This window comes from Lepidochelys kempii, chromosome 14 (assembly GCF_965140265.1).
Source record: "Lepidochelys kempii isolate rLepKem1 chromosome 14, rLepKem1.hap2, whole genome shotgun sequence".
Lineage (NCBI taxonomy): Eukaryota > Metazoa > Chordata > Testudines > Cheloniidae > Lepidochelys > Lepidochelys kempii.
Window position 1 is genome coordinate 33641875 of NC_133269.1, and position 27971 is coordinate 33669845.

Here is a 27971-nt window from a genome sequence, read left to right on the forward strand (position 1 = left end):
TGATGTTGCACTCCATATGTTTTACGGAAATGTTTATGAATGTGAATATGAGATAACTGGAATATGCTTTATGCTAAGTATGCCATGTAACATATCTCTGAAAAGGTTATGATCTACTGAATATATTCATCCTATTTGTATGCATGTATCATTTTTATATTTCAAGTTATGAGCGTTGGCTCTATTCTTATATGTTAAGTGTTTGCTGTGGGAAACACATAAGGGAGGGTGAGCCAACCTATTTTGAAGACTATTCAGGTAAATTGGAAGTACTTGACTAACAATGGACTGTGGGAGACACCAGTCCACATGTGCTAAGCTAACATGTAAACAATGGCGACGGCCTGCAGAAAGCTCAATCATTCATGGACATGTGACTTGCCAATGTGGCTCCAAACTCCATCTAGCTGCTGTAATCTTACAAAGGAATAAAAGGGTTTCCTCCCACTAGGCAGAGAATATAAAAGGCCCTGGAAACCCCTCCATTTTGTCTTCAGCTGGTTCAAGAGGCTGCCAGTCAGGAGAATACCCCTGTCTACCACCTGAGATGTAAGCTGGAACTAACAAGGACTGTACCAGGGGAAAAGACTGGGCCCAGGCCAGGAAAGAATCCAGTCTGTGAAGTATGCTTATCAGAACATCTTTGAGGGTGAGATATTACCTGTAACTAGATCCTCAATGTATTAAATTGGCCTGGTGTGTTTTGTTTTATTTTACATAGTAACTTACTTTGATCTGCCTGTTACTACTTGAAACCACTTAAATCCTACTTTTTATACTTAATAAAAACACTTTTGTTTATTAATAAACCCAGAGTAAGTGATTAATATCTGGGGGAGCAAACAGCTGTGCATATCTCTCTATCTGTGTTATAGAGAGTGGACAATTTATCCATTTGCCCTGTATAAGCTTTATACAGAGTAAAACGGATTTATTTGGGGTTTGGATCTCATTGGGAGCTGGGTGTCTGGATGCTGGAAATAGGTAACTTGCTGAGCTGTTTTCAGTTAAAGTCTGCAGCTTTGGGGTTTAGCCCAGACCCTGGGTCTGTGTTGGGCAGGCTAGTGTGTCTGGTCCATCAAGGCAGGGTTCTGGGGGGCCTGGGCTGGCAGGGAAGACTGGCTCAGAGGTGATTTCAGCACATCAGGTGACAATCCCAAGGAGATCTCTGTGACCCAACCCATCAGAGTTTCCATACTCTTCTAAGAGAAGCTGAAATGTCTTCTCTACATCTGTCTTGTCAGCTGTTGCCCTGAACTTCACTATGGATCGGGTCTGGCTTTTTCCATGCTCTTCCACAAAATCCATATGATCTTCAGTTCTCATCACCTGTAGATCTGCTTTCACTGACTTAATCCAGTCTTCTATTGTGATGTCCCCTGACTTTGTTGCCAAGCTATTGAACTCAGATATCTTCCAGTCTCATGGAACATAAATGGTAGGAGGCTTCTTAGCTGCATCAGCATGCTGGTCTTTCACCACCTTAGCCAATGATAAAACTTCTTGCTGCTCAGATCTAGCTTGTCGTAATGCCTCAGCCTGTCCAGTAATGTGTGCTGAAGTTCAGAAAACTGTGTGTTTAGTTCTTCAATTCCAGCCTTTATAGATTTCTGACCCAGACCTGGACAGTACTACCAGAATTCAACCAGTATACCAATGGGGCAAATCCTACGGATAGGATCCTGTTTCCAATGCCAATTATGTTAATGGGGGAATGGTCTCATTATTGTGGGGAACTTTCCTGGCTTCTGCACTACCCCAGTGGAATTGGATAGCGAGAGCATCTCAGTCCTCACTCCCACTCCCTTTACCTAAAATTATAAGAGGCAACAGTCTGTAACCCACTAATGCCCGTTTGACTGGCAAAGTGTTAACAGGCCACTTAACCTTGATTGGTCATCTAGTCCAGTTCCCTGTTCTGAGGCAGGTCTAAGGCCTTGTCTATACTACAAAGTTCAGTCGAAATAAGGCATCTTATGTCGACCTAACTACAAAGGTGTACACACTGCAATGCTACTCCCACTCATTTAACTCTCATTTAAGGCCATTGCAGAGAAACTAAATGAATTCTTTGCATTGGTCTTCACTGCTGAGGATGTGAGGGAGATTCCCAAACGCAAGCCATTCTTTTTAGGTGACAGATCTGAGGAACCATCCCAGATTGAGGTATTATTAGAGGAGATTTTGGAACAAATAGATAAATTAAACAGTAATAAGTCACCAGGACTGGATGGTATTCACCCAAGAGTTCTGAAGAAACTCAAATGTGAAATTGCAGGACTACTAACTGTAGTCTGTAACTTATCATTTAAATCATCTTATGTACCAGATTACTGGAGGATAGCTAATGCGATGCCAATTTTTAAAAAGAGCTCCAGAGGTGATCCCGGCAATTACAGGCCTGTAAGTCTGACTTCAGTACTGGGAAAACTGGTTGAAACTATAATAAAGAGCAATATTGTCAGACATATAGATTAATTTAATTTATTAAGTAAGAGTCAACATGGTTATAGTAAAGGAAAATCATGCCTCACCAATCTACTAGAATTCTTTGAGGGGGTCAACAAGCATGTGGACAAAGGTGATCCAGTGGATATAGTGTACTTAGATTTTCAGAAAGCCTTTGACAAGGTCCCTCACCAAAGGCTCTTAAGCAGGTAAGCTGCTCAGCATAAGAAGGAAGGTGCTCTGATGGATTGGTAACTGGTTAAAAGACAGGAAACAAAGGGTAGGTATAAAGGGTCAGTTTTCAGAATTGAGAGAGATAAATAGTAGTGTCCCCCAGCGGTCTGTTCTGGGACCAGTCCTATTCATCATATTCATAAATGATCTGGAAAATGGGGTAAACAGTGAGGTGGTAAAATTTTCAGATGATACAAAATTACTAAAGATCGTTAAGACCCAGACAGACTGTGATGAGCTACAAAAGGATCTCTCAAAACTGGGTGTCTGGGCAACAAAATGGCAGATGAAATTTAATGTTGATAAATACAAAGTAATGTATATTGGAAAGCATAATCCCAACTATACATATAAAATGATGAAGTCTAACTTAGCTGTCATCACTCAAGAAAGAGATCTTGGAGTCATTGTGGGTAGTTCTCTGAAAACATCCACTCAATGTACAGCAGCAGTAAGAAAAGCGAACAGAATGCTGGGAATAATTAAGAAAGTGATAGATAATAGGACAGAAAATATCATGTTGCCGCTATATAAATCCATAGTATAGCCACATCTTGAATACTGTGCGCAGATGTGGTCGCCCCATCTCAAAAAAGATATATTGGAATTGGAAAAGGTTCAGAAAAGGGCAACAAAAATTATTAGCAAAAAGAAAAGGAGTACTTGTGGCACCTTAGAGACTAACCAATTTATTTGAGCATAAACTTTCGTGAGCTACAGTTCACTTCATCGGATGCTGTAGCTCACGAAAGCTTATGCTCAAATAAATTGGTTAGTCTCTAAGGTGCCACAAGTACTCCTTTTCTTTTTGTGAATACAGACTAACACGGCTGCTACTCTGAAACCAAAAATTATTAGGGGTGTGGGACAGTTTCCCTATGAGGAGAGATTAATAAGACTGGGACTTTTCAGCTTGGAAAAGAGATGGCTAAGGGGAGATATGATTGAGGTCTATAAAATTATGACTGGTGTTGAGAAAGTATAAGGAAGTGTCATTTATTACTTCTCATAACAGAAGAACTAGGGTCACCAAATGAAATTAATAGTTAGCAGGTTTAAAACAAATAAAAGGAAGTATTTCTTCACACAACGCATAGTCAACCTGTGGATCTCCTTGCCAGAGGATGTTGTGAAGGTCAAAACCATAACAGGATTCAAAAAAGAACTAGATAAATTCATGGAGGATAGGTCCATCAATAGCTATTAGCCAGGATGGGCAGGGATGGTGTCCTTAGCCTGTGTTTGTCAGAAGCTGGGAATGAGTGACAGGAGATGGATCACAATGATTATTGTTCTGTTCATTCCCTCTGGAGCACCAGCATTGGGCACTATCATAAGACAGGCTACTGGGCTAGACGGGCCTTTGGTCTGACCCAGTATGGCCGTTCTTATGTTCTCCTGCAACCCCAACATAATAAAACCACCTTGACAAGAGGCGTAGTGCTTAGGGCGACCTAGTTAGAATGATGCAGTGGTCAGTGTAGACCAGGAGTGGGCAAGCTATGGTCTGCAGGCTGCATCCAGCCTGTCATACCTTTTATTCTGTCCCTTGAGCTCCATTGCCCCGCTCTGCCTGCCTGGCGTTCCCGTGTATTCAGGACCTGTATGACGGGCATGAGGGCATGCATGTTACTCTAGCTGCACAACCCAAATGCGCTTCATGCACAGAGCCTGGAACATGCAAGCCCACGTGCCTGCTACTTGTTCACTTAGGTGACTCTGATGTTTTAGTAAAGTTAATTTTCCATTGTTGAGGATAAAACAAAGGGTAGATGGCCAGGGAGTGCTCAGTGGCAGTTTTCAAAGTTGTGGGCTGTTGGGACCTACAAGGAAGGAGATTTCTGAGAGCAGGAGTCTGTTGAATCTCAATGAATTCCAATGACTGGAGCTGATGTCTGGAAAGGTGCTGCTACCAGGGATACTGAGGGTGCGGCAGGAACCCCCAGCTTGAAGTGGCTTCCATCATATACATGTAAGCAGTGTCAGGATGAGCTCCACCCTGACATCTGGTGGTGAGGTGTGGCAAGTTGTGGAAAAGAACTTCAGGGGACGATCTCATTTGCATAGGCACACCCACCACGCCTAGAATGAGACCATAGCTGCCCAAATGGTCACTTTGGCTGCTGTGGGATCCCCAGTGTCTCTGTTATTGGGGCAGGAAGAATAAATTGTTATTACCCTGATTATGGGAACTGTGCTTGGAACTGTACGTGGCATTATGTTGGGGAAACACCACCAACAGGATTCATAACACAACCCATGAGCAAAAACAACCCCACCCCAGGCAAATTGGGGCATGCCCTTTTCCCTTTGGTTCTTGAGTCCAGCAACCCCAAATCACCCAAAGTCCCAAAAGTCCAATGCCCCAAAAGTCTCTGTCCCTGGTCAGGGCAGCCCCAGAGTTCGAAAGTTTATCTGCGGAGCTTTACCTCCCAACCTGGGTGGAAATGGGACGGGGGTAAGAGGCACCTTACGTGATCTGAAGCTGACCGCCCCATAGCTCCATAGCGGCGCTCCACTCCGCCAGCCGCCCCACAAACTCCTTCGCTCAGCTGCGCTCCGCTCCGCCAGCCGCCCCACGAACTCCTTCGCTCAGCTCCACGGCCCACAAGCAGCTCTTGCCATCCACACACTGCTCCGCGTCAAACTGCTTCACCAGCCCTCCCGCAAACTGCTCCACAATATATCTTCAGGCTCCCCCACTACTTAACACAACACTCAGTGATTTCAGCTCTTAGGTGAATTCAGCTTATAGTAGGGGAGCCCCAGTGCTGGTGCACTGTCAGCCCAAAGTGAGCTCAGCAGCCTATAACTAGACTTCTAATAAAACCAAAATTAGCTCTGATATTCCACAGTGGAGAGAGGAGGAAGCGCAATCAGCATGTAAGGCCCTCACCAAGGGGCCCATGCCACCAAGTATTAATACTTGTCCCCAGCCTCTCTCCAGTCACACAGTTTTGGAACCCATGACCCTTGCCTAGCGAGTGCTACTTAGTTGATGGTGAATCCCTCCATCATAACAAAAGGCCACGTACAGTTCCAAGCACAGTTCCCATAATCAGGGTAATAACAATTTATTCTTCCTGCCCCAATAACAGAGACACTGGGGATCCCACAGCAGCCAAAGTGACCATTTGGGCAGCTATGGTCTCATTCTAGGCGTGGTGGGTGTGCCTATGCAAATGAGATCGGCCCCTGAAGTTCTTTTCCACAACTTGCCACACCTCACCACCAGATGTCAGGGTGGAGCTCATCCTGACACTGCTTACATCCTCCCCCAAGCTGAGACTTTGTCGTCCCGACAAATCACACTCCCTTTATACCAACTCATTGGTTTCCTCCAAAGGGCCTCAGGAAGCCCACTTTAGCTTCCACAAGCCTGTGTGCTAAATGTATTGGCTCCTCACTAGTCACCCCAGGTGCATCATAAGTTAACCGTTTCACTGGTCTTATCACCCTGTCTCGTCTATTGAGAATCTCTGTTGCCGAAGTAGGGGGAACATCCTCCTGAGTGACGGATGGAGAGGCTTCCCTGGAGGGTCCCTCGGCTACTGGCGTAGGCCCCTGCACTCCTAGTTCTAACGCTGGAGGGTCCAAGGTGCCCAGGACATCCTCTACCTGTCTGTCCCCATTGTCCAATAACCTGTGTGTGTCATCACAGGGGGGTCTCATCAGCAGCACCGGGGTATCAGAAAGGGGCCTAAATAGTTCCGCCATTGGGTTTAGGGCGGAAGAGGGAAAACTCTCGTTTGGTTCAGCTGATCGAGAATGAAATCTTGTCTCCATCCCAGGATACACCAGGGTTGTGTCTTCCTCCTCAGACTCACTCTCAGATGTGCAGAATAGGGGTAAGTTAGCTGCAGGGGGCCCACTGTCTGTGTTGGATGGCAACTTTGGTCTAGCACCTCTGTTCTGCCCGGCGGCCCTGCCATGGCCCATCTCACAAGGGGTGCTTACCAATTCCCCCACAGGGAGCAAAAGGTTTCTATGCACCGTCTTTATTTGCCCTGGACCGTCTTCAGGTTTGATCTTGTAGACCGGCAGATCTCCCAGCTTTTCCATCACCAGGTAAGGTATTGCCTTCCATCTGTCAGCTATCTTGTGTTTGCCAGCAATACCCAAATTTCGCAGCAGGACTCTGTCCCCCGGCTGGAGCTCCTGCGAACGCACTCTAGCATCATATCGATGTTTGTTGCGGTCTGCGTTCTTCCGAGCCGCAGCGGTAGCTAAGCGATAAGCATCCCGCAGCTTTTCTCTTAGTCGGGATACATATTGCTGATGAGTTTCATAGCTATCTCCATCCTCTGATACACCAAAGCACAAGTCTATGGGTAATCTTGGTTCTCGCCCAAACATCAAGAGATATGGGGTGACTCCCGTAGCATCGTTCTTTGTGGCATTGTAGGCATGCACCAGAAATGCGACATGCTGGCTCCAGGTTGCCTTCTGCTCTGGTCGCAAAGTTCCCAACATATCTAATAGGGTTCGGTTGAACCTCTCTGGCCGAGGATCACCTTGGGGGTGATAAGGCGTTGTCCTAGACTTTTTAATTCCTGCTATCTTCAGCACCTCCTTCAGAAGGTGACTCTCAAAATCCCGCCCCTGATCAGAGTGTATCCGAGCCGGGAATCCATAGACTGAGAAATATTTGTCCCACAATACTCGAGCAACGGTGGTGGCCCTCTGATCACGTGTGGGATATGCTTGTGCATACCGTGTAAAATGGTCAGTCACTACTAGAATGTTTCCAACATTCCTCTTGTCTACCTCTACAGACAAGAAATCAATGCATACCAACTCCAAAGGTTTGTTGCTGGTGATGTTCTTGAGATATGCAGCCCTCGTGGGCAGAGTTTTCCTTTGAACACATCGAGCGCAAGTCTCACATTTCCTGCGAACATCTTCAGCCATTCGGGGCCAATAGAACCTACTACGAATAAGTTCCAGGGTCCTCTCCATCCCTAAATGCCCAAAGTCATCATGCAGGGCCCTCATGGCCAGGGCTCTGTACTTTTTTGGCAGTACTAGTTGTGCTCGTTGTTTTTGTAAAGGGTCAGTGGTCATTCGGTGTAGCACTCCCTGAATCAGTTTTAATTTGGTCCATTCTCTCAATAGTAGTTTACCCTCCGGGTTAGGTGGGACAACCGCAGCTGGGCTTCGCCCCTCCCTTTTGGCAAGTAGTGTATCACGAATGTCAATATCTTGCCGCTGGGCTTCTTGCCAGTCAGCCGCATTGAGCATGGGCAAAGGAGATTGGTCTAATGCAATATAGTTCACCGAAGCAGAAGGCATGCATTCAGGGGGCAGGCCCAAAGCTTCTGCAACACATCCCTGAAAGCCTTCACGGGCCTCTGGCTCTCGGCGACTCACACTGCAAATAGCTCTCACTCCATCTGTGGGTATCACAGCAACTTCTGGAGCCTGCGGACGCCTGGACAATGCATCTGCATCCACATTGCTTCTCCCTGATCGGTACTGAATGCTGAACTCATAGCTAGCCAAGGCGGCCACCCATCTCTGCCCTGTAGCATCCAGCTTAGCACTTGTTAACACATAAGTCAGTGGATTGTTGTCTGTCCACACCTGGAACTGAGCACCATACAAGTAGTCTCGAAATTTCTCAGTGATGGCCCATTTCAAGGCTAAAAACTCCAGCTTGTGGGTGGGATAGCGAGTTTCACTATCAGACAATCCTCGGCTGGCAAAGGCTACAGGTTTACATTTGCCTTCCACTTCCTGGTACAGGACTGCTCCCAGACCCTCCAAACTGGCATCAGTATGCAGGATAAATGGTTTGCTTGGGTCAGCAAAAACTAGGACTGGAGCATGACTTAGGCAAGTAATGATTTCTCGAAAAGCCCTTTCACATCTCTCATCCCGGACGAGCCCCCAAAAATGTAACCCTTCTGCCCGTCAGAGTTGGCAGCAACAAGGGCCAGGTTCAATATCTAGGGGTTCCATTCCAATAACACAATGAAAACCGGCTCGAGCCCCCACCCAGTGACCTGGGACAAATATATACCACCCCCGCTGGGCGCCTCCAAGAGGCAATACTTCCCCTCTCGCAAGCACATAGTCTGAGTAGCAAAAGTCTTTTAATAACAGAGAGAAACAATGTGGCATTATGTTGGGGAAACACCACCAACAGGATTCATAACACAACCCATGAGCAAAAACAACCCCACCCCAGGCAAATTGGGGCATGCCCTTTTCCCTTTGGTTCTTGAGTCCAGCAACCCCAAATCACCCAAAGTCCCAAAAGTCCCAAAAGTCCCAAAAGTCCCAAAAGTCCCAAAAGTCCCAAAAGTCCCAAAAGTCCCAAAAGTCCCAAAAGTCTCTGTCCCTGGTCAGGGCAGCCCCAGAGTTCGAAAGTTTATCTGCGGAGCTTTACCTCCCAACCTGGGTGGAAATGGGACGGGGGTAAGAGGCACCTTACGCGATCTGAAGCTGACCGCCCCATAGCTCCATAGCAGCGCTCCACTCTGCCAGCCGCCCCACGAACTCCTTCGCTCAGCTGCGCTCCGCTCCGCCAGCCGCCCCACGAACTCCTTCACTCAGCTCCACGGCCCACAAGCAGCTCCTGCCATCCACACACTGCTCCGCGTCTAACTGCTTCACCAGCCCTCCCTCAAACTGCTCCACAATATATCTTCAGGCTCCCCCACTACTTAACACAACACTCAGTGATTTCAGCTCTTAGGTGAATTCAGCTTATAGTAGGGGAGCCCTAGTGCTGGTGCACTGTCAGCCCAAAGTGAGCTCAGCAGCCTATAACTAGACTTCTAATGAAACCAAAATTAGCTCTGATATTCCACAGTGGAGAGAGGAGGAAGCGCAATCAGCATGTAAGGCCCTCACCAAGGGGCCCATGCCACCAAGTATTAATACTTGTCCCCAGCCTCTCTCCAGTCACACAGTTTTGGAACCCATGACCCTTGCCTAGCGAGTGTTACTTAGTTGATGGTGAATCCCTCCATCATAACAAAAGGCCACGTACAGTTCCAAGCACAGTTCCCATAATCAGGGTAATAACAATTTATTCTTCCTGCCCCAATAACAGAGACACTGGGGATCCCACAGCAGCCAAAGTGACCATTTGGGCAGCTATGGTCTCATTCTAGGCGTGGTGGGTGTGCCTATGCAAATGAGATCGGCCCCTGAAGTTCTTTTCCACAACTTGCCACACCTCACCACCAGATGTCAGGGTGGAGCTCATCCTGACACTGCTTACATCAGGAACCCTTTTAGATTTACAAATAGTTTATTAACACATTTAGCAAAGTCACACACACCCCAGCTCAGGAAGGTAGACAGAGATGCTGTAGAACGTCCATCGGCACATTCATATACTTAGATAATTTGTTGAAAAAGAACCTAAAACGTGAGCCATTGTTTTTTATGTGGTGGGCCAGAATGATGAGGAGGAGGTGGAGTTGGTGGCAGCGATCAGGACAGAATGGCAGGGCAAGACTAGAGTCAGCAAGGCCAAATGCTCCTTCTGGATTATTTCAGACCCCTGGCACTGCCAGCCCTGCTTCCCTCCCCGCCCCCAGCCCAGCGCACTCTATGGCCACGGGGCCCTGGGCATGGCTGGGCTCTCTGGGCCATTCCACACCCCTGGCCCCTGAGCCTGTTGTGATCTTGAGCCCGTCTCCTCGATGCCTCATTCTAGGGAATCTCCAGCCCCTGGGGAGCCTCCTGCCCCCACTCCCGGCCCACACACACACCCCAGCTGTCCTGTCTTGGGCAGGGTCCAGGCCCTGAGAGACTCACTGGCTGTTCCCAGCTGGCCAGGGCCATTGGTGCTGGTACCGCGCTCTCGTGGCCAGAGCTCCCAGCCCCTGACCCAGGCCGGCCTGTTGCCCCAGCACTGACCCCTCCTCTGCAGCTCTGCCTGGCGGAGCCCCTCTCTCTGCCGCTGCCTCTGGTGCTGCGCTCGCAGGCTCAGCCCGTGCCAGGGCCAATGCGGCGCTGCTGGGGCTGCTCCTCCGCCGGCACCTGGGTTCTCTGCGTCTGGGGCAAGTGGCCGGGCGAGTGGGCAGGGACCTGCTCAGAGACACACGCCCTGTGCTGCACCCGGAGGGCAGAGACCAGCCAGGGCCAGGCAGCAAAGTGCCACCGTGTTGGGATTAACCCTTTCCTTCCACCCACCCCACCAGCCCCTGACTGGTCAGTGCCACTCGACTGCCCGCGTTCTGACCCCAGGGACCCAGGTCTGGCAACTCGGGGGAGTCACTGCGTGAATTTGTGGGGCAGAGTAACCAGGGCTCCATGTGCAATGGGGAAGGCCCCATGCTGTCATGCAGACCTTAGGGGCTGGGCAGTGAGTGCCCATGTGTGAGCCAGGCGCTGCAGAGACAGAACAAGGGGCTGCTGGCCCCAAAGGGCTCCCGGTCTGAGTGCGGACAAGGCCCAGCAAGGGGAGCAGCAAACGCCAAGATGATGCAAGGATCCCAGTGCACCCTTGGGCCTGTCTGGCTGGGTCTGACAGAGTATTGTAGTGACCCTGCCGGGCCCTGGGTCACTCCCAGTTCAATGTACAGCCAGCAGGGGGCTCAGCACCCCCAGGGCACAGGGCAGGGCAGGGGCACTCAGAGGACGGGGCAGTCACAGGCAAGAGGCAACAGCCTGGGAGCTGGGATGGGGAGGCCAGGAGTCAGGTGGGAGGCACCACCCTGTGCTCAGTTGCTCCAGGTTCTCACTCAGCGACGCAGGCTCCATTGGGCCCAAGCAGACAGACTGGAGAGAGCGAGGCTCTGTCTGCCTGGGGAACGGGCAATTCTGTTAAATGGGGGCCAGTTGTGCAGACGCATCATGGGGTGGCGCCCACACATACCACCCTCAGCCGGCTCTGGGTGGCCCTGCAACTGCCCTGCCTCAGTTTACTCTCTTCAGCATTCCTTAAACTGCTCCCCACAGTCCAAAAGGGCTGAGACAAAAGTCCCCTGCTGGGGTCTACTCTGAGTCCCAGCAAACCCCAAAATAAAATCTTTTCCTTCACTCTGCTCTAGCCTCTGGCTCTAATTCAAGGTCCTCACTCTCCTCGAGTCAGGAGACCCCAGCCCTCCTTCCTGGAGCTGGATTCAGTTCAGACTGTACCTTTTTCCCTGCAGACCTCACCTGCAGGCCTCTGTCCTCATTCAGCTGCTATTTCTATCAATGTCATCTCTGGCAGCTCCTCCCCCTTAGAGGAGCTCCTCTCTCTAGGTGCACCCCTTCCAGGGTCCTTGCTCTGTGAGCTGTCCTGGGCCCCCCTCTCCTCAGCAGCTTCCTCTTTCTGGGATCCCTTCAGCTGAGCCCTGATAACCCTTTATCAGGCTCATTAGCTGTTTAGCTGCCAACCAGGCACTAGGGATTTCATTACTTCCAGGTGGGGCTGGGTTGGCTGGTTCTCCCTTACAGGAGCCTGTCACAGGTAGGCTGATCCCTGACTCCCCGTAAAGGGCCGGCCCCCATGACCTCCCTTCCCCCCGTTTACCTAAAAGCAGGCTTGACCGTGGCTAACACTTGGTGATGTTCTGCAGCCAGGGGGCACTTCCTGCCCTTCTGCCACAAGGAAACCTACAAGGCCCTTGGCCATATTTTTATCCTCATCACTGAATTGTGAAAAAATGAAGAGACCAGGAGTTGTGTTCCCCACAGTCCTGTGTAGCTCATGTGATGGGCAAAATCTCCCATAGTCTTCAGCATGGCGTAGTTCAGAACAACATGTACTGTGTGAGTCAGGCCCTCTGGCCATAGCAGAGGTAGGCAATAGCACCAGGCTTTCACCATTGCCGTCATGATGCTGTAACAGATACAGGCTGGCTACAGAGCTTCCTCCGGAGCCAGGTACACACCAGATGTGCTCATCACAAGGCCCTTCAGGGCTCTGCCAGGTCTGGCTGAGGTTAGCTTAAATAAGGTCTGCTACACACAGACCCACCTAGCTACAAGGTCCCTCCAACAGCTGCCTCCCAGGACACACTCACACACATGCCCTTTGGAGTTAAGTTTGTCTTTCATTCAGATAGCTCCTTATTAGCATCTCTAATTATTACTGAGCACAGCTTTTCTTTCCTGCAGCCTTCAGTAAATGAGCTCTGGGAGCACATTTCAGATCCTCCTCCGTTCACCTGGCTGGGTGTAATGTTAGGAGCTGGGAAAGTGCCTTTCTGCTTCTCCCCTTTTCCTGTAGGATGGACTTCGTTTTAGCCCAGCTCTGGTTCGGGCTTTGTGCTGCTTTTTCAGGTCTCTGGGGAGAGAGGTCCCCAGTCTCTTCCTTTTCTATTTCAACTTCCTCTTGGACGTATGTTTTTATGGTGGCTTTTCCCTCCAGCAGGTGCAATCTCCACCTCAGACAGTCCATCTTCCACACGATGGGCCTGTACCTCTGCACCCACCACAGCGCTGTTCTTGTCTCCAGCCGGCTGGTGTAGCTCACTGCCCAGCTGCTCTGTTTTTTGGAGAAGCTGCGCCTTCTCTCTCTGACATAATTTCATCTCTTTCCACAAGGCCTCTGGGCTCTCCTGTTTCGTATGCGTCTTAGAGCCGGGCTTCATTCCATACTCGATCTTAAGCTGGATCTGGAGCTTAGTCAGCTTCTTCTGCAACAACAAACACTGCTGTTTCCCGGTCACCTTCCAGTGCTGAGATGGGCTCCTTCCAGTGCTCCTGCTCCCGTTCCCACTGGATGGCTTGGGCTGAGATCCAGTCCCTTGTCAGCGCATCTCCTCTAGCTCCTGCAGGGCCTCAGCCTTTGGGCCTGGAGGGTGCTCAGCTGTGCAAGGCCTTCTGCCCTGCTCCCCTCAGCTGCAGCAACCTTTTCTTCTCGCTCTGCCCAGTCCATTGTGGGTGGGGTTGCTGGGTCGCTGTAGAGGACTCGGCCACTAGTGCAGCTTCCTTTGTAGCCAGCACCTCTGTATCTGTGCCCATCGACATCCAGCCCTTCAGTGACTGATCCACTTGTTCCCCTAAAAAGCCTCCCAGGACACCCGCAGCATCACTGCACTCCCCTGTGTAAATGCAGCCTCCTGGTGATTTATTGCTGGGCTCTCTTATCGCACACACCAGAGCCCTCAGGCTGCACCTTTGCCCTCTCCTGAACCCTCAGCTTTAGTCTGTCTAGTTCTTTAACTTAGTCCAGGAGCTGCTCCTTCTCCTCTATTAGGAAACGTCTACATTGGAGCTAAGAGGTGTGATTCCCAGCTCATGTAGACGTAGCTGAGCTAGCACCTAAAAACAGCCGTGTGGCCAGGGTAGCACAGGTGGCAGCTTCAGCTAACCATCTGAGTAGAAACCCGCCCAGCCCCCCTTGGTACGTACTCAGGCAGCTGGCCCGAGCTGCCCTTCCTCGCCGGGCTACACTGCTACTTTTAGCGCTCTAGCTTGAGCAGAGTTAGTGTAGGTACATCTACATGAGCTGGGAATCTCACCTCCCCGCTCAGTTGCAGACACCCTCTGTTTCAAGTTCTCCAGGTTTCTTCCTTCTAACCAGCGTGGCAGGCTCCTGTGTCCCAGCAAACCCTCCTCTAGTTTCCCAGCCACACCACTCCCATCCTGCAGCCCTTTCTGGGCCCCTCCTTCCAAGGCCTAGGGCTTGTTCAAGCCCTTCCCGTTTTGGCTCCTGGGTAACTTTCCTCTTGCATGGCTCATTTGCTACCTTGGCTGCCTGGAGACTGTTGTTCCCCATCTCCCTGTTGCTTTACTCCTCCCTCGGCTGAACGATTCCGGTCTCCAGGTGCTGCTTCTCCTCTAGGGCCTGGGCTCCTTGACCAGGAGTATTGTCAATTCCAACTGCCACTTCCTCCCTGTGGGATGGTACCTGGCGCTTGGTACATTCAGCAGCTGTGAGTTTCTCCTGAATATCAATAATCTCATCAGTCCTCGGCTCATGTCGGTGCTGGAGCTTAATCTTCAACAGCTGGGCTTTTTGGGAGCTAGAGCAGAATTTCTTCTGCCGAATGCCCTATTTCTTTTCAGTGCCTTGACCTGTTTGCTCTCCACAGCCACAACCTGGTGGCTTCTCTCCTGCTCTGTGAGTAGCTCCTTCTGCCTGTCTTCTGGTCAGTGGGCTTGCTCCTGTTGCTTGGCCAGTTTCAGTAAGAAAACCCGTACCTGGGCCTGCAAATTACAGAGCTGTTCAATAGCCCTCTCAGAGCTCTAGTAACACCACCCTCTTGGGACCACCAGAAATGCTGAATCACATTTAGCTTCTTCCTCAGCTCCCCTGGCCCAGAGAGCCTGCTGTCCACTAAGCTGCTGGTTGGATCATTTTCCAAGGGAGTCCTTTCAGGATCCTGGAGGAAGCTACTCAAATGCCCCCAGTTCTCAAGCTTTGTTTCTGGGAGCGAGGCTAAGATATCCCTGGTAAGCAGAGGGATATCTGAAACCCATGGCTGGCCTCTCCCTCTGAAGCTTATACCCCAGGGCCTGCTTTCTTAGCTACCCATTTTGCTCAGTGCTAGAAACTCTCACTGCCCCATAGCAACATCCCCGATCCCCTCTGTCCAAAATCCAAAGTTCTTGTAGGGCAGCATCTTTTTATGTGTCCCTTTTCTGTGTAGTCAAAACAAATTGACCCTGGAGGGGGAACTCTTCCCAGCCCAAAATAGGGTTCCCACAGTCCTGGGCCTGACCTCCCCATGGCAGGGTGTCTAATAACCTGGGACTCCTCTGTTCCCCGAGCGTTCTGGGAAACCAGGCCAGTCTGCCCATCCTTGCTTCTGGAGGCAGCCCCATCTTATATGCCCGTCCTGCCCACAGTCTGTGCACAGCACTGGACCAGCCCTGTCTGCAATGGGCCAGGGTGACTCTTTCAAGTCACTGGCCCTCCTCTGTGCATCGCTGTGGGTGCGTGGGCACTTCCAGCAATGGGAGCTGGAATACCCTTGGCTGTTGCTGGCCCTCCAGACATCAGCTTGGGAGAGTGAATGTCCCACCATCATGGAAGGTGTCTGTACCGTGCTGCTCTGTCAGCCCTCCTGGGCGAGTCTCAGAGCCGGGGTGACAGACATCAGCTTCTGGGGTTTGAGCTAAGCATTAAACACAGCTGTTTAGATGTTGTGTCTGGGGCTGGAGCCTGGGTCTGAACCCCACACTTACTCCCTGGGCTTCAGAGCCCCAGCTCCAGCCTGAGCCAGAAGGTCTGTACGGCTCTTTTTAGCGCCATAGCAGGAGCCCCCACAAACCTCATTCTGTTGTCCCGGCTCTGAGACTTGCTGCCACGGGCTGTGTAGACGAACCCAAAGTGTCTCCAGAGTCTGGGTGTGAAAGTTCCCAGAGTGTCTGACCCAGGGCCGGTTAATTAGAGCAAGGGGGGTGGCTGGCACAGTCATTAGATGGAGACACCTGAGCCCCTGGGGCTCTGAGACGGTCTCTGGGAGCATTATCCGCTCTGGGAGACACCCAGGTGCAGCTGCAGAGGGTCTGTGCCACTCGCACAATCCAGGGGAGAAAATCGCTCTGAGCAGAGAGTTCAGGCTGGAGCCGAGACTCCATTTTCAGCCTGATTTTTTGGGTGCGATCAGGAGCTGGGGGGGTGGGGAATTTTCCTACCCAGGGCAAATTTAACGGCAGCACTGGGGTGTTTCATAGCTGATGACCTGAGCCCGTAACTCTGCGTTGCTGAGGATGTTGACAGTCACTCATTGCAAGTCATTGGGGTTTAGGCTCCTAAGTTGATCAGACAGGTTTGAAGTGGAGCTGGGTGAAATGTTTTGGAGAAATAGTTTATTTGCTGCAAAATATTATTTTTGATAGGCTGAAACTTTGCAAATCCATGTTGAGTTTGCTGAATACTTTGAATGAACAGAAGAATATGCCACCCCTTCCCTTCTAGCCTTTAGCCCAGTGGCTGGGCCCTCATCTGGGAGCCCAGGTTCAATCCCCCCCGTGTGATATAGGGGAAGGAATTGGAATGGGGGTCTCCCCCCCCTCAGGTGAGGGCTGGAACTGCTGGGCTCCAGGTTTCTGACATGGGGCTCTCTGTGTCTCTCCTGCTGAAGATGCCCGTGTCTAAATACTGCCATGGGCCCTCGGCCAGAGCATGGGAGTGAGAATGACCCTGCAGCTCAGTGGGTCAGGCCCCACCTGGTACGTACACCCAGAGTCAGCTCCCCTGCTCCATTGACCCTGTAATTATTGATCCATAACCCCAGTGAGAGAAGGGGTTATGGCCCCTGGCACAGCAGTGTCTCAGGCATGTCGGTGCCCCTGTGCAAACCCCTAGTGCAGACGCGCTGCACAGGTGTGAGTCAGGACTGGCCCCTGGTGCAGCTTATCCCAGATGGAGGGGGCAGGAAGTGGGGAAATGTCCCCGCCCTCCCCACTGCCCCAGCCCCATTAGTAATGGCCCCTGGTCCCCCCATTACCCAGTTACACCTCCAAGCATCCCCCCACTGTCCTGCCCCCACCCAGGAGCCAAGCCCAGATCTACTTCCCATGGCCTGGGGGAGGGGCTGGGCTTGGCGAGGGGAGGGGAGGGGCTGGCTGTGGGGTTTGCCTGGCTGGAAGGTGGTACCCATGGGGCCGGCGGCATGGAGAGTCCCAGCTCCACCCCTGGGGCAGGGCTGCCTGGCCAGTGTATGTGGGGACAGTGCCAACCTGCTCTTAGTAACAAACCAACCACACATGGCCCCAAAGCAACAGAGATGCAGACCTGCCCCCTTCACCCCTCTCTGCCCCCTGGCACCTGCCAATCTCCTCATTGCCCTCCGGCCCCTAGCTCTTGCCCCTCCCTTCCCCTTCCCTCAACCTCTGTGCCCACCTGGCCCCTAATTCTATCCTCCATGGCTCCACTTTGCCCCACCCCTTCCCTTTACCCCCTTTCTGCTCCCATGGTCCCCTCTCTACGCACTTTGTCACATGTCCCCTGCCCTGTCACATGTCCCTGCCCCCCACCTACCTCTGCCCCCCTGGAGCCCACCCCCCTTCTCACCCTGCCCTCCTGGGCTGGCAGCTGCCCCCTCTTCCAAACACTCTTTGCACCTGGTGCCCACCCATCACTTCACTCCCCTACTCCCTAGCCTCTGCTGTTCCCTTTCCCCCCTGCTCACGAATCCCAGCTCTCCCCTCACTCCCATTTGCCCCTAGTGCCCACCCCATCTTTCACCCTCCTCTGTTGTCCTGGCTCCTGCTCTTATCATTCCCCTCAGCGCTCCTTGCACCTGCCCCTCTCCGCATCCTCTCTGCCCCCCTGGCACCCGCCCCTTCCCTTGCCCCCCTGTGCCCACCCCTCCTCTAGCCCCACTCTGACCCTCTGGCTCCTGCCCCTTCCCAATCCCCTCTCCTAACACCCTCTCCCCACCTGCCCTGCCTCTCCCCTCCCCCCTCTCTGCCCCCTGGTGCCCACCCCTCCCCCCTCAGCCCTCCTTGTGTCTGCCCCTCTGCTCACCCCCCTCACCCCCTCTGTCACCTGCCCCTCCCCTTGCCCCCTTCCTCCCTGGTGCCCCCCCACACACACACCATCCTCTGCCCCCATCACCCATGACTTTCCCCATTCCCTGCCTTTCTGGTGCCTACCTCTGCTTTCACACCATCCTGCTCCTAGCACTTACTGCTCCCCTCCCCCTTCCCTCCTTTTGCCTGCCCCATCCTTTCCCCCGTCTGTCACCCACCACCTGCCCCTCCCCCTGCCCCTTAGGGACCCACCTCTTCCCTTGCCCCCTCTATCCCCCAATACCTCCTCTTGCCCCTTGTTGGCCACAGTGCCTACCCCTTTCCATGCCGCACGACTGTCCCCCTAGCGCCTGCCCCTCCCCCGCCCCATTACTGCCTGCCCATCTGCTTGTCCCCTCAACCCCCTGACTTTCACCTCTCCCCTTGTGCCCCTCTAGCCCCTTAGCACCCACCCCTTCCCTTGCCCTCCCACCTCCCCGTGATGACAACCCTTCCCTCACCCTTCATTTGCCCCGGTGCCTGTCCCGTCCCACGCTACACCACTGCCCCCCAGTGCCCACCTCTCCCCCACTCTGTCCTGCCAATGCCTGTCTCTGACCCCATCCCTCCCCTCACCTTCTGGCACAAGCCCCCTTCCTTGCCCCCCCCCACCCCCTGGTGCCTGCCCCTTCCCTTGTACCTCCTCCCCCTGCCACCTTCCCCTTAGTTCTCCCCCCACCCCTCCTGTCGCCCCCTCTGCCTCCCTGAGACCTGCACCCCTCACCCCCGTCTAGTGCCCTGGTACCAACCCTTCTGTTCACTCCTCTGCCCCTCTGATGCCCATTTCTACCCTCTCCCCCATCTGCCTCTATGGTGCCTGCCCCTTCCTCTGCTCCATCTGCCTGCCTGGTGAAAACCCCTTCCCTTGACCCACTTTGGGCCCCCTGGTGTCAGACCTTCCTTCCCCCCATCTCTGCCCCCCTGGTGCCCACCCCTCCCCACACCCTTTCCTAACCTCTAGGTCCCACCCCTCCCCTCATCCTCCCTCTGTCCCCCTGGTGCCCACATCTCCACACCCCTGTGCCCCCCAGGGCCTGCCCTTCTCCACACCCCACTTTCTACCCCCCACCTGTGTGCACCTGTTCCCTTCCCCCACTCTGCCCCCTGGTGCCCATCCCTGTCCTGTCTCTACTCCTTACATCTGCCCCTCTGATCAGCCCCCTCATCCCTCCTGGAGACTAGCCCTTCCCTCACCCCCCCACCCCAGCCCCACCAGCACCCACCCCTACCATCATGCCCCTCTCCCCCTTGATGACTGCCCCTTCTCTTGGTCCCGTTTCCCCCTGGGGTCTGCCCCACCCCTTGCCCCCCCATGGTCCTATGGCACCTGCCCTACCCCTCACCCCTCTTCCTCCCCTTGTCACCTGCGCCTTCTCCCTCCCCCTCCCCCTCCTTTTCCCCTGGTGCCAACCTCTCCTTCTACCTCCCCTCTGCCTTCCCAGTGCCTGCCCCACTCCTCCTCCCCCCTCCCCACCCCATTGGAGCTCCCCCCATTCCCTCACAGCCCTGTGCCCCTGGTGCCCGCCCCTTCCCTAGCTTCCCTGTGCCCCTGGGGTCTGTCCCCTTCTTCTGCCCTGGCACCCACCCCTCCCCTCACCCCCTGGAACCTGCTCTTCCCTTCCCCTGCCCCGTCCTCCTGGTGCCCACCCCTTCCCTTGCCCCCCCTTGCACTTCTGTCTGCCCCTCCCCTCCCTTTGCCCCCCCTCACCCCCTGCAGCCCTTTCAAACCTATCCCCCTTTCTCCCCCCGCCCCGGCCCTCCTGGTGCCAGCTCCTCTTTCCCCCCCACTGCCCTTGTGCCTGCCCCCCTCGACCCCTCCCCCCGTGTTCCCTCACCTGCCCCTCCCCTTTCCTCTCCCAGCATCAAGCTGTCCCCTCCCCCATCCCTCTGCTGCCCTCCCCTCCCTTCCCCTCCCCCACGGACACCTTCCCTCCCCCTCCCCCGGCCTCTGCCATTTCCTCACAGGCAGATGGGCCCTGACTCCCCTCAGGCAACAACCCCCCCCCCATGCCTCCCCCCCCCACAGCAATTAACGGGACGCAGGTTAATTTCCCTTCGATCCCAGTGACCAGCCCCTGCCCCCGGCCCTGACTCGGTGACTCTCTCCCCAGTGGACGTGACTCTGGATCCAGACACGGCAAATCCCTGGCTCGTCCTGTCTGAGGATCGGAAACGTGTGAGACACGGAGACAGACGCCAGGATCTGCCCGACAAGCCTGAGAGATTCGATACTTATCCCATTGTCCTGGGCGCTGAGGGGTTCGCGGGCGGGAGGCGTTACTGGGAGGTGGGGGTGGGAGACAAGACTGAGTGGGAACTGGGGGTTTGTAGGGAATCTGTGCGCAGGAAGGGGTGGGTCACATACACTCCTGGGATTGGATTCTGGGCCGTGTGGCTGAGGAAGGGGGAATACAAGGCCCTCACCTCCTCCTGGACACCCCTCCCCGTGAGCGTCCGGCCCGGCCGGGTGGGGATTTTCCTGGACTATGAGGCGGGCGAGGTCTCGTTTTACCATGTGACTGACAGGTCCCGTCTCTTCACTTTCACTGGCACCTTCTCCGGGACGCTCCGCCCTTATTTCAGTCCCGGTCTCAACGCTGGGGGTAGAAACGCGGCTCCCCTGATCCTCTGCCCGGTCCCGGCTCCGGCCGGGGGGCATCTCGGTCCCTGACAGTGACCCCGCGGCACGGACACCCCCTGTGGCAGAGGCCAGTTACTGCAGCTGCTGGAGTTTTTTGTGCTGACCAGACGCTGCCAGTTTCCCTTTCCAGCTGCAGTAGAAAACCGGACACCTGGCAACCCCTGCCCAGGCTGCTGAGTGGGACCCAGACAGATTCCCCCCCCCCCACGTGTTTGCTCCACCCCGGCACAGGGCGATGCTGGTAAGAAATACGGCCAGACAGCGAGTGGCTTTTGCTGCCCTCACCTTTCCCCGTCTCCTGCCCAGGGGTAGCAGATGGTGACGGACGGGGATCATTCACTCCTCTCACAATTTTCTACCCCGTGAAATCTCAATGCAAAATATGAAAAAAAGATGATTCTAATTAGAAAATGTTATTGTAAAACCAAAGCATTTTCCTAGACATTTCAACAGTACTTCTGACACATGCATCTGAACATATTTTTAGAAATGGAATTATTTACATTTATTTTTTGATTCTTCTCTCAAATCTATATTGAGGGTTACCTTCTCTACATGGCATCATTTGTATTTCAACTGTGTCATTTCAGGAAATCCAAAATATTTCTCTTATCAAAATACTTATTAAAAACCGTCAGACTGGGCTGTTCAGTTACAATGTACGTGTGTCATAAATATCATAACTACACACATGTGCAGCTGCTCTCGCTCTCTCGCTCTCTCTCTTTATTGTCTTGACTGGTTCTCTCTGCAAGGCAGGGCACATACACCCACCTCCTGCACTACACCTTTGAAAATTAATAGGTGAAAAAATGATAGAATTAATTAAGCAATATATTTAAGTTAACTCACACAAGATTTTAAAATAGTCTTTGAACTTCTGTCAGCATTAATTCATGTGATTTTTAACTTTCTAGCTACATATAATCGGTAATCAAGACATGACCCTTCCTTTCTTGTTCTCACATCAATTAACAAAACATGGTCCCGAACCTCAAATGCTATCTTCCTATAGTTAGAAATCACTTCTACAATATCCATTTTTTTAGTTTATTTTTCTTTAGAAATATTACTTGCAGGCAATGTCCTGTCAGTGTCCACTGTTGATTTCAGTGTACTGCCGGGCTCTTCATGTTCTTGGTTCTAAGGACACAACAAATGTATTTTGGTAAAAAAATAGAGATGGGGTGTATTCCTTTACTGAATCATCACAAATTAACTTAATTGTATTAAAGACACTGGCACTTAATGGCCCATACTATGAAATTTGGTGGAGCTTTATTGGGAAACCTTTCTTCTCGGCCGTAAATCACGTGATATTTTTGTTGTCATGTGAAGTTCAGAGTACAAAGAAAATAATGTTGCTCCAGGAAATTCATCGCAGTTCCTCTGGGTTCTCTGTCCACCACCTTCTGGAATGATGTGTACAAATAGTGACTGATTGGGCTAATTCCTTGAAATTAGAAATTGAATGTCATTTCCTGAAGAGCTGGCTGAGCAGAGTATGAGGGGAGGCACATTGCATGGCATTGCTAGGATTACTTCTTGTTTTAAATGTGATGTGTTATGAACATTTTCAGTGTAATAATTCAGTTTTGAAAATTTATTCGTACCCTAAACATACCTTGATTATTTGAAAATAAATACCCTAAAATTATCTTCTGATGGATTCATTTGTGTTTTTTATCCAGTCTGCTGGTGTCTAGGTGGCATGGGCTGCTGAAGCTATCTGTTTTTCCTAGTTTTTAACATGAGGAAATGTTAATCTAAAAATAGAGAATTTTTCCTTAAAATTTCCTTCAGAAATATCTGTTTTCCTTTCCTATTTCCCATTGAATTATGTGTAATTACTGTGGTTTCTTATCCAATCTTATTGTGTTATTACATGGGAAAATATGTTCGCAAATAGTAAAAACTACACTGTATATTAACATATCTGACAAGACATAAAAGTGTGTTGTCACTAACAATTTACAGCATGAAATGTCATGAGGAGATTGCAGGCAATGTTCATTTTTAAATTTCTAACTATGAATGCTTCTGCATCAGTTCTTGCAACCCCTGGCTGGCAGACCTCTGGGTGAATTAAGCAGCAGGCAGTCTGCCGAGGAACCTCCACCAAGTGTCTTTATTATCATTTATGGTGCATCACACCATAGCAGCAGTTACGTGGAAGCCCCTTCCTGCTCCCTGGTTCAGCCTTTTATCCTGCTGCTTTCTTCTCAGCGCTGAGCTAGTGACCTCCTCAGGCTTCCTACAGGTGCAGGAGATCCCCTCTGCCCTTCCGAACCCAAACTACTCAGTCCCTCCTCCTCTAACTGCACCTGGTGCCCTGGATGTGCTCAGTGACCAGGGTGCTGGCTTCAAAAGGGCTCAGTTTGTAGCTGCTAACAGCCCCCTGTCACACGGCCATAATTGTGTAGGTGACCATGTAATGAAAATAACACCAAATGTAAACTGTTACCTCATTGTTCAATTCAGAACCCAGATCTGCCAATATCTGCTCTGGACAGCCATGTTGATATATAATTTTACCTGTCCTCTTTCCACCTCATGTGCTGTTAAGTTGGAGCACATTAAATCAGTCCCGGGCGCTATAACTCTCGAGGTGTCCACACTGGTAAGGCTTGTAGAGAGCCCCGACTCTGCGGCTGGAGCACTCCTGGGAATCCACTCGACGAGAGGCATAGAGCTTTCTGTGCCTGGGCTAAAGCACCGCAGTGCCAGTGTGGACGTCCTGCTCTATTGCTGCACTCTCACTGGCCTCTGGGACATTTCCCGCAATGCCTGTTCTAGCCACTCTGGTCATCACTTTGAACTCTACTGCCCCGGCCTCAGGTGACCAAGTGTCAGACCCGCCATTTAAATTCTCTGGGAATTTTGCAAGTCCCCTTCCTATTTGCTCAGCAAGGCGTGGAGCGCTCTCTGCACATCTTTCCAGGTGACCATGCCTCCACGCTCCAGGCGATACCCAGCATGGAGCAATGCTGAGGTGCTAGACCTCATCAGTGTTTGGGGAGAGGAGGCTATCCAGTCCCAGCTGCGATCCAGCTGTAGGAATTATGATACTTATGGACAGGTATCAAGGGTCATGACTGAAAGGGGCCATGACCGGGACGCAGTGCAGTGCAGGGTGAAAGCGAAGGAGCTGCGGAATGCATATCACAAGGTGCGGGAGGCAAACCACCACTCCGGTGTTGCCCCCGTGACCTGCCAGTTCTACAAAGAGCTGGACGCGATACTTGGGCATGACCCCACTGTGACGTTGCACTCCATATGTTTTATGGAAATATGCTTATGAATGTGAATGTGACATAACTGGAATATGCTTTATGCTAAGTATGCCATGTAACATATCTCTGCAAAGGGTATGATCTACTGAATATATTCATCCTATTTGTATGCATGTATCATTTTCATATCTAAAGTTATGAGCGTTGGCTCTATTCTAGTATGTTAATTATTTGCTGTGGGAAACACATAAGGGAGGGTGAGCCAACCTATTCTGAAGACTATTCAAGTAAATTGGAAGTACTTGACTAACAATGGACTGTGGGAAACACCAATCCACATGTGCTAAACTAACGTAAAAATTGGCGTCGACCTGCAGAAAGCTGAATCATTCATGGACATGTAACTTGCCCATGTGGCTCCGAACTCCATCTAGCTGCTGTAATCTTGCAAAGGGGTTTCCTCCCACAAGGCAGAGAATATAAAAGGCCCTGGAAACCCCTCCATTTTGTCTTCAGCTGGCTCAAGATTGATGGACTGAGGCCATAAACTACAGCTTTGGTCTGAAAAGGATTGGGCCCAGGCTAGGAAAGAATCCTGTCCATGAACTATGCTAATTGAAATATCTTTGAGGGTGAGATATTACTTGTAATCACTTTCTTAATGTATTAGGCTTAGACTTGCATTTTGTTTTATTTTACTTTTGTGACCTTCCTTGTTCTGTCCACTATTACTTGAAACCACTTGAATCTTACTTCTTATACTTAATAAAATCACTTTTGTTTATTAATAAACCCAGAGTAAGTGATTAATACCTGGGGGAGTGAACAGCTGTGCATATCTCTCTATCAGTGTTATAGAGAGCGGACAATTTATGAATTTGCCCTGTAAAAGCTTTATACAGAGTAAAACGGATTTATTTGGGGTTTGGATTCCACTGGGAGCTGGGTATCTGGTGCTGGAAACAGGTAACTTCCTGAACTGTTTTCAGTGAAGCCTGCAGCTTTCGGGGCTTGGCCCAGACCCTGGGTCTGTGTTGGGTGGGCTAGCGTGTCTGGCTCAACTAGATGGGGTTCTGGGAGGCCCAGGCTGGCAGGGAAAATGGGCTCAGGGGTGATTTCAGCACATCAGGTGATAGTCCCAAGGGGATCTCTGTGACCCAACCAGTCACACCCACCTCCAGCCCAAAGAGCACCATGGACACTTCACAGGCCATGCTAGCCCAGAGTGCAACAAGCCAGGAGAAGGAAATCGGGAGCAAAGGTGCTGAGGAGCAGGGGAGCCCAGAGACAGAGGATGACTCGGCATCCATAGATGCATGCATCCAAGAGCTGTTTTCAAGCCTGGAGGAAGATAGCCAGTCGCAGCAGCTGGAACTTGGGGAATCACAAAGATCAGAGGAGGCACCTGGTAAGTGCCTTTGATTTTAGGAAGAGAGTTGTTGCAGGCAGGTTGGTGGGGCGAGGAGAGTTGCAGAAAGCAGGTTTGGATTTGTGCGGTGCCTGGAAGTGGAACAGGGTGTTGATGCACTCTCTCGCGTCTTGGCACTTGGCCTCACAAATCTCAGCAAAGGTCTCATGCAGATACTGAGCAAATCCGATTCTGTAGGTTCCTTGGCAATGTTGCTGTGTTCATTTTCCCATTAAGAGTAACATTCCCACGCCATTGTGCCATCAGGGGTGGCGGGACCATTGCTGCACAAAGGGAAGCTGCATAAGGGCCAGGGCAGAATCTTTAGTCTTTCAGAAAACCCTGACTTGCTTCCCTGCTCACCCTCAGCAGTGAGATATCTTGAATAATGAACTCAGGCTGTGGAAAATGTGTGGATAGTGTTGAGTATAAGGCCCCCCTGCAGTGTTAGCTCTTCCCATTATACACGGTCCCTGAGCAATGAGTTCCCCTGGCCCCTGAGGTTACTCACCATTTTGGGGGGTCTTGTGGCTTATGTGCTCTTGCCTTGAGACAGACAGTTGTGATAGGTATGTAAGTTGTGCTTGTGTTTAAGACCAACCGTATCATTGCTCTGTCTAGTGTTAACAATGGTGCCTCTGTAAAATGTTGCATTTTGCCTTCACAGAGGCAACCTTGGCATCCCAGTCGTCCTTGTTATCGCAAGCTGAACAGCTGCACAGACTCAGGAAGCAGCCTCAAAAAAGTAAAGAGGACCTGCTGCATGAAGTTATGCAGCAGGCCATTGCTGAGAATAGAAAAATGCAGGAGAACACAGAGCGGCTCCTAAACATCATGGAGCGGCAAGTGGACTTGATGCAGGTGCTCATAGAACTGCACATGGAGCAGCTTCGTGCCTGCCCTCCCTTGCAGCCTGTGTCCCAAAACTCTTTCCCTTGCGCCCCCATGTCACCACCAACACCGTAGATCATAACCTTTCTTATGGTATGTTACATGGGGCATTTAGAATAAAGCATATTTCAGTTATGTTATATTCATGTTCATAAGCATATTTTCATAAAGTATATGGAGTGCAACGTCACAATTGCATTAAGTGAAAGCAAGCATAGCCCAGGAAAGCAACAAGCACTGCTAGTCAGTGCATCATATGGAGCACTAGGTACCTACTAGCATTACAACCACTGCACTCCTGTGCATGGCACCAAACATTACTTGCTTTCAGCATCGAATTGCTGCCTCAGAGCATCCCAAATCCTCAAGGCCCTGCGTTGTGCCCCCCTAATGGCCCTGGTCTCTGGCTGCTCAAATTCAGCCTCCAGCCACTGAGACTCAACACTCCAGGTTGGAGTGAAACTTTTAACCTTCCCTTCACAAATATTATGCAGGGTACATCATACGGCTATAACCATAGGGATGTGGTCATTGGCCAGGTCCAGCTTCCCATACAGAAATCACCAGCAGGCCTTTAGACAGCCAAAGGCACACTCGACAGTCATTCTGCACCTGCTCAAACTGTTCTTGAACCGCTCCTTGCTGCTGTCAAGGCTTCATGAGCCATGGCATCAAGCAGTAGGTGGGATCTCCCAGGATCACAATGGTCATTTCGTCTTCCCCTATGATGATCTTCTGGTCTGGGAAGACTGTTCCCACTTGCAGCTTCCTGAACAGGCCTGGGTTCCCAAAGATACGTGCACCATGCACCTTTCCAGACCAGCCTGCATTAATGGCTGTGAAATGCCCACGGTGACCCATGAGCGCCTGGAGAACCATTGCGAAATACCCCTTCTGATTAATGTACTTGGAGGCTACGTGGTCTGGTGCAGAATTGGAATATGTGTGCCATCTATCACCCCTCCACAGTTAGGGAAGCCCATTTGCGCAAAGCCATCCACAGTGTCATGCATGTTTTCCACAGCAATGTTTTTTCTGAGCAGGATGTGATTAATAGCCCTGCACACTTCCATCAACATGAGTCCAGCTTCTCCAGCTCCTGTTGCAAACTTTCCTTATCATGTTTCCAAATTTCATGCTCCTCTGCAAACTTATTCACAGCCTGATACATAATCCACACAGCAGCATTTGTCATTTGTTTCTTTTTAGGAGTAGGAGTGCCCCATGGACTATAAGGTGGATAGAAAGCTGGCTAGATCATCAGGCTCAATGGGTAGCAATCAATGGCTCACTGGCTAGTTGGCAGCCGGTATCAAGCGGAGTGCCCCAAGGGTCGGTCCTGGGGCCAGTTTTCTTCAATATCTTCATTAATGATCTGGAGGATGGTGTGGACTGCATCCTCAGCAAGTTTTCAGATGACACTAAACTGGGAGGAGTGGTAGATATGCTGGAGGGCAGGGATAGGATACAGAGGGACCTAGACAAATTGGAGGATTGGGCCAAAAGAAATCTGATGAGGTTCAACAAGGACAAGTGCAGAGTCCTGCACTTAGGATGGAAGAATCCGATGCACCGCTACAGACTAGGGACTGAGTGGCTAGGCAGCAGTTCTGCAGAGAAGGACCTAGGGGTGACAGTGGACGAGAAGCTGGATATGAGTCAACAGTGTGCCCTTGTTGCCAAGAAGGCTAATGGCATT

At 51.3% G+C, this 27971-nt stretch overlaps 1 protein-coding gene across 1 annotated transcript; it reads left to right on the forward strand.

Annotated features, from left to right (window-relative positions):
- The first annotated feature begins 4560 nt into the window (after positions 1-4560).
- LOC140898124 (E3 ubiquitin-protein ligase TRIM21-like) lies at positions 4561-20770 on the forward strand. Its single transcript, XM_073311571.1, has 3 exons — positions 4561-4585; positions 5010-5099; positions 20211-20770. Exons 1-3 carry the CDS (start codon positions 4561-4563, stop codon positions 20768-20770), a joined length of 675 nt encoding a protein of 224 aa, XP_073167672.1.
- The last annotated feature ends 7201 nt before the right edge of the window (positions 20771-27971 follow it).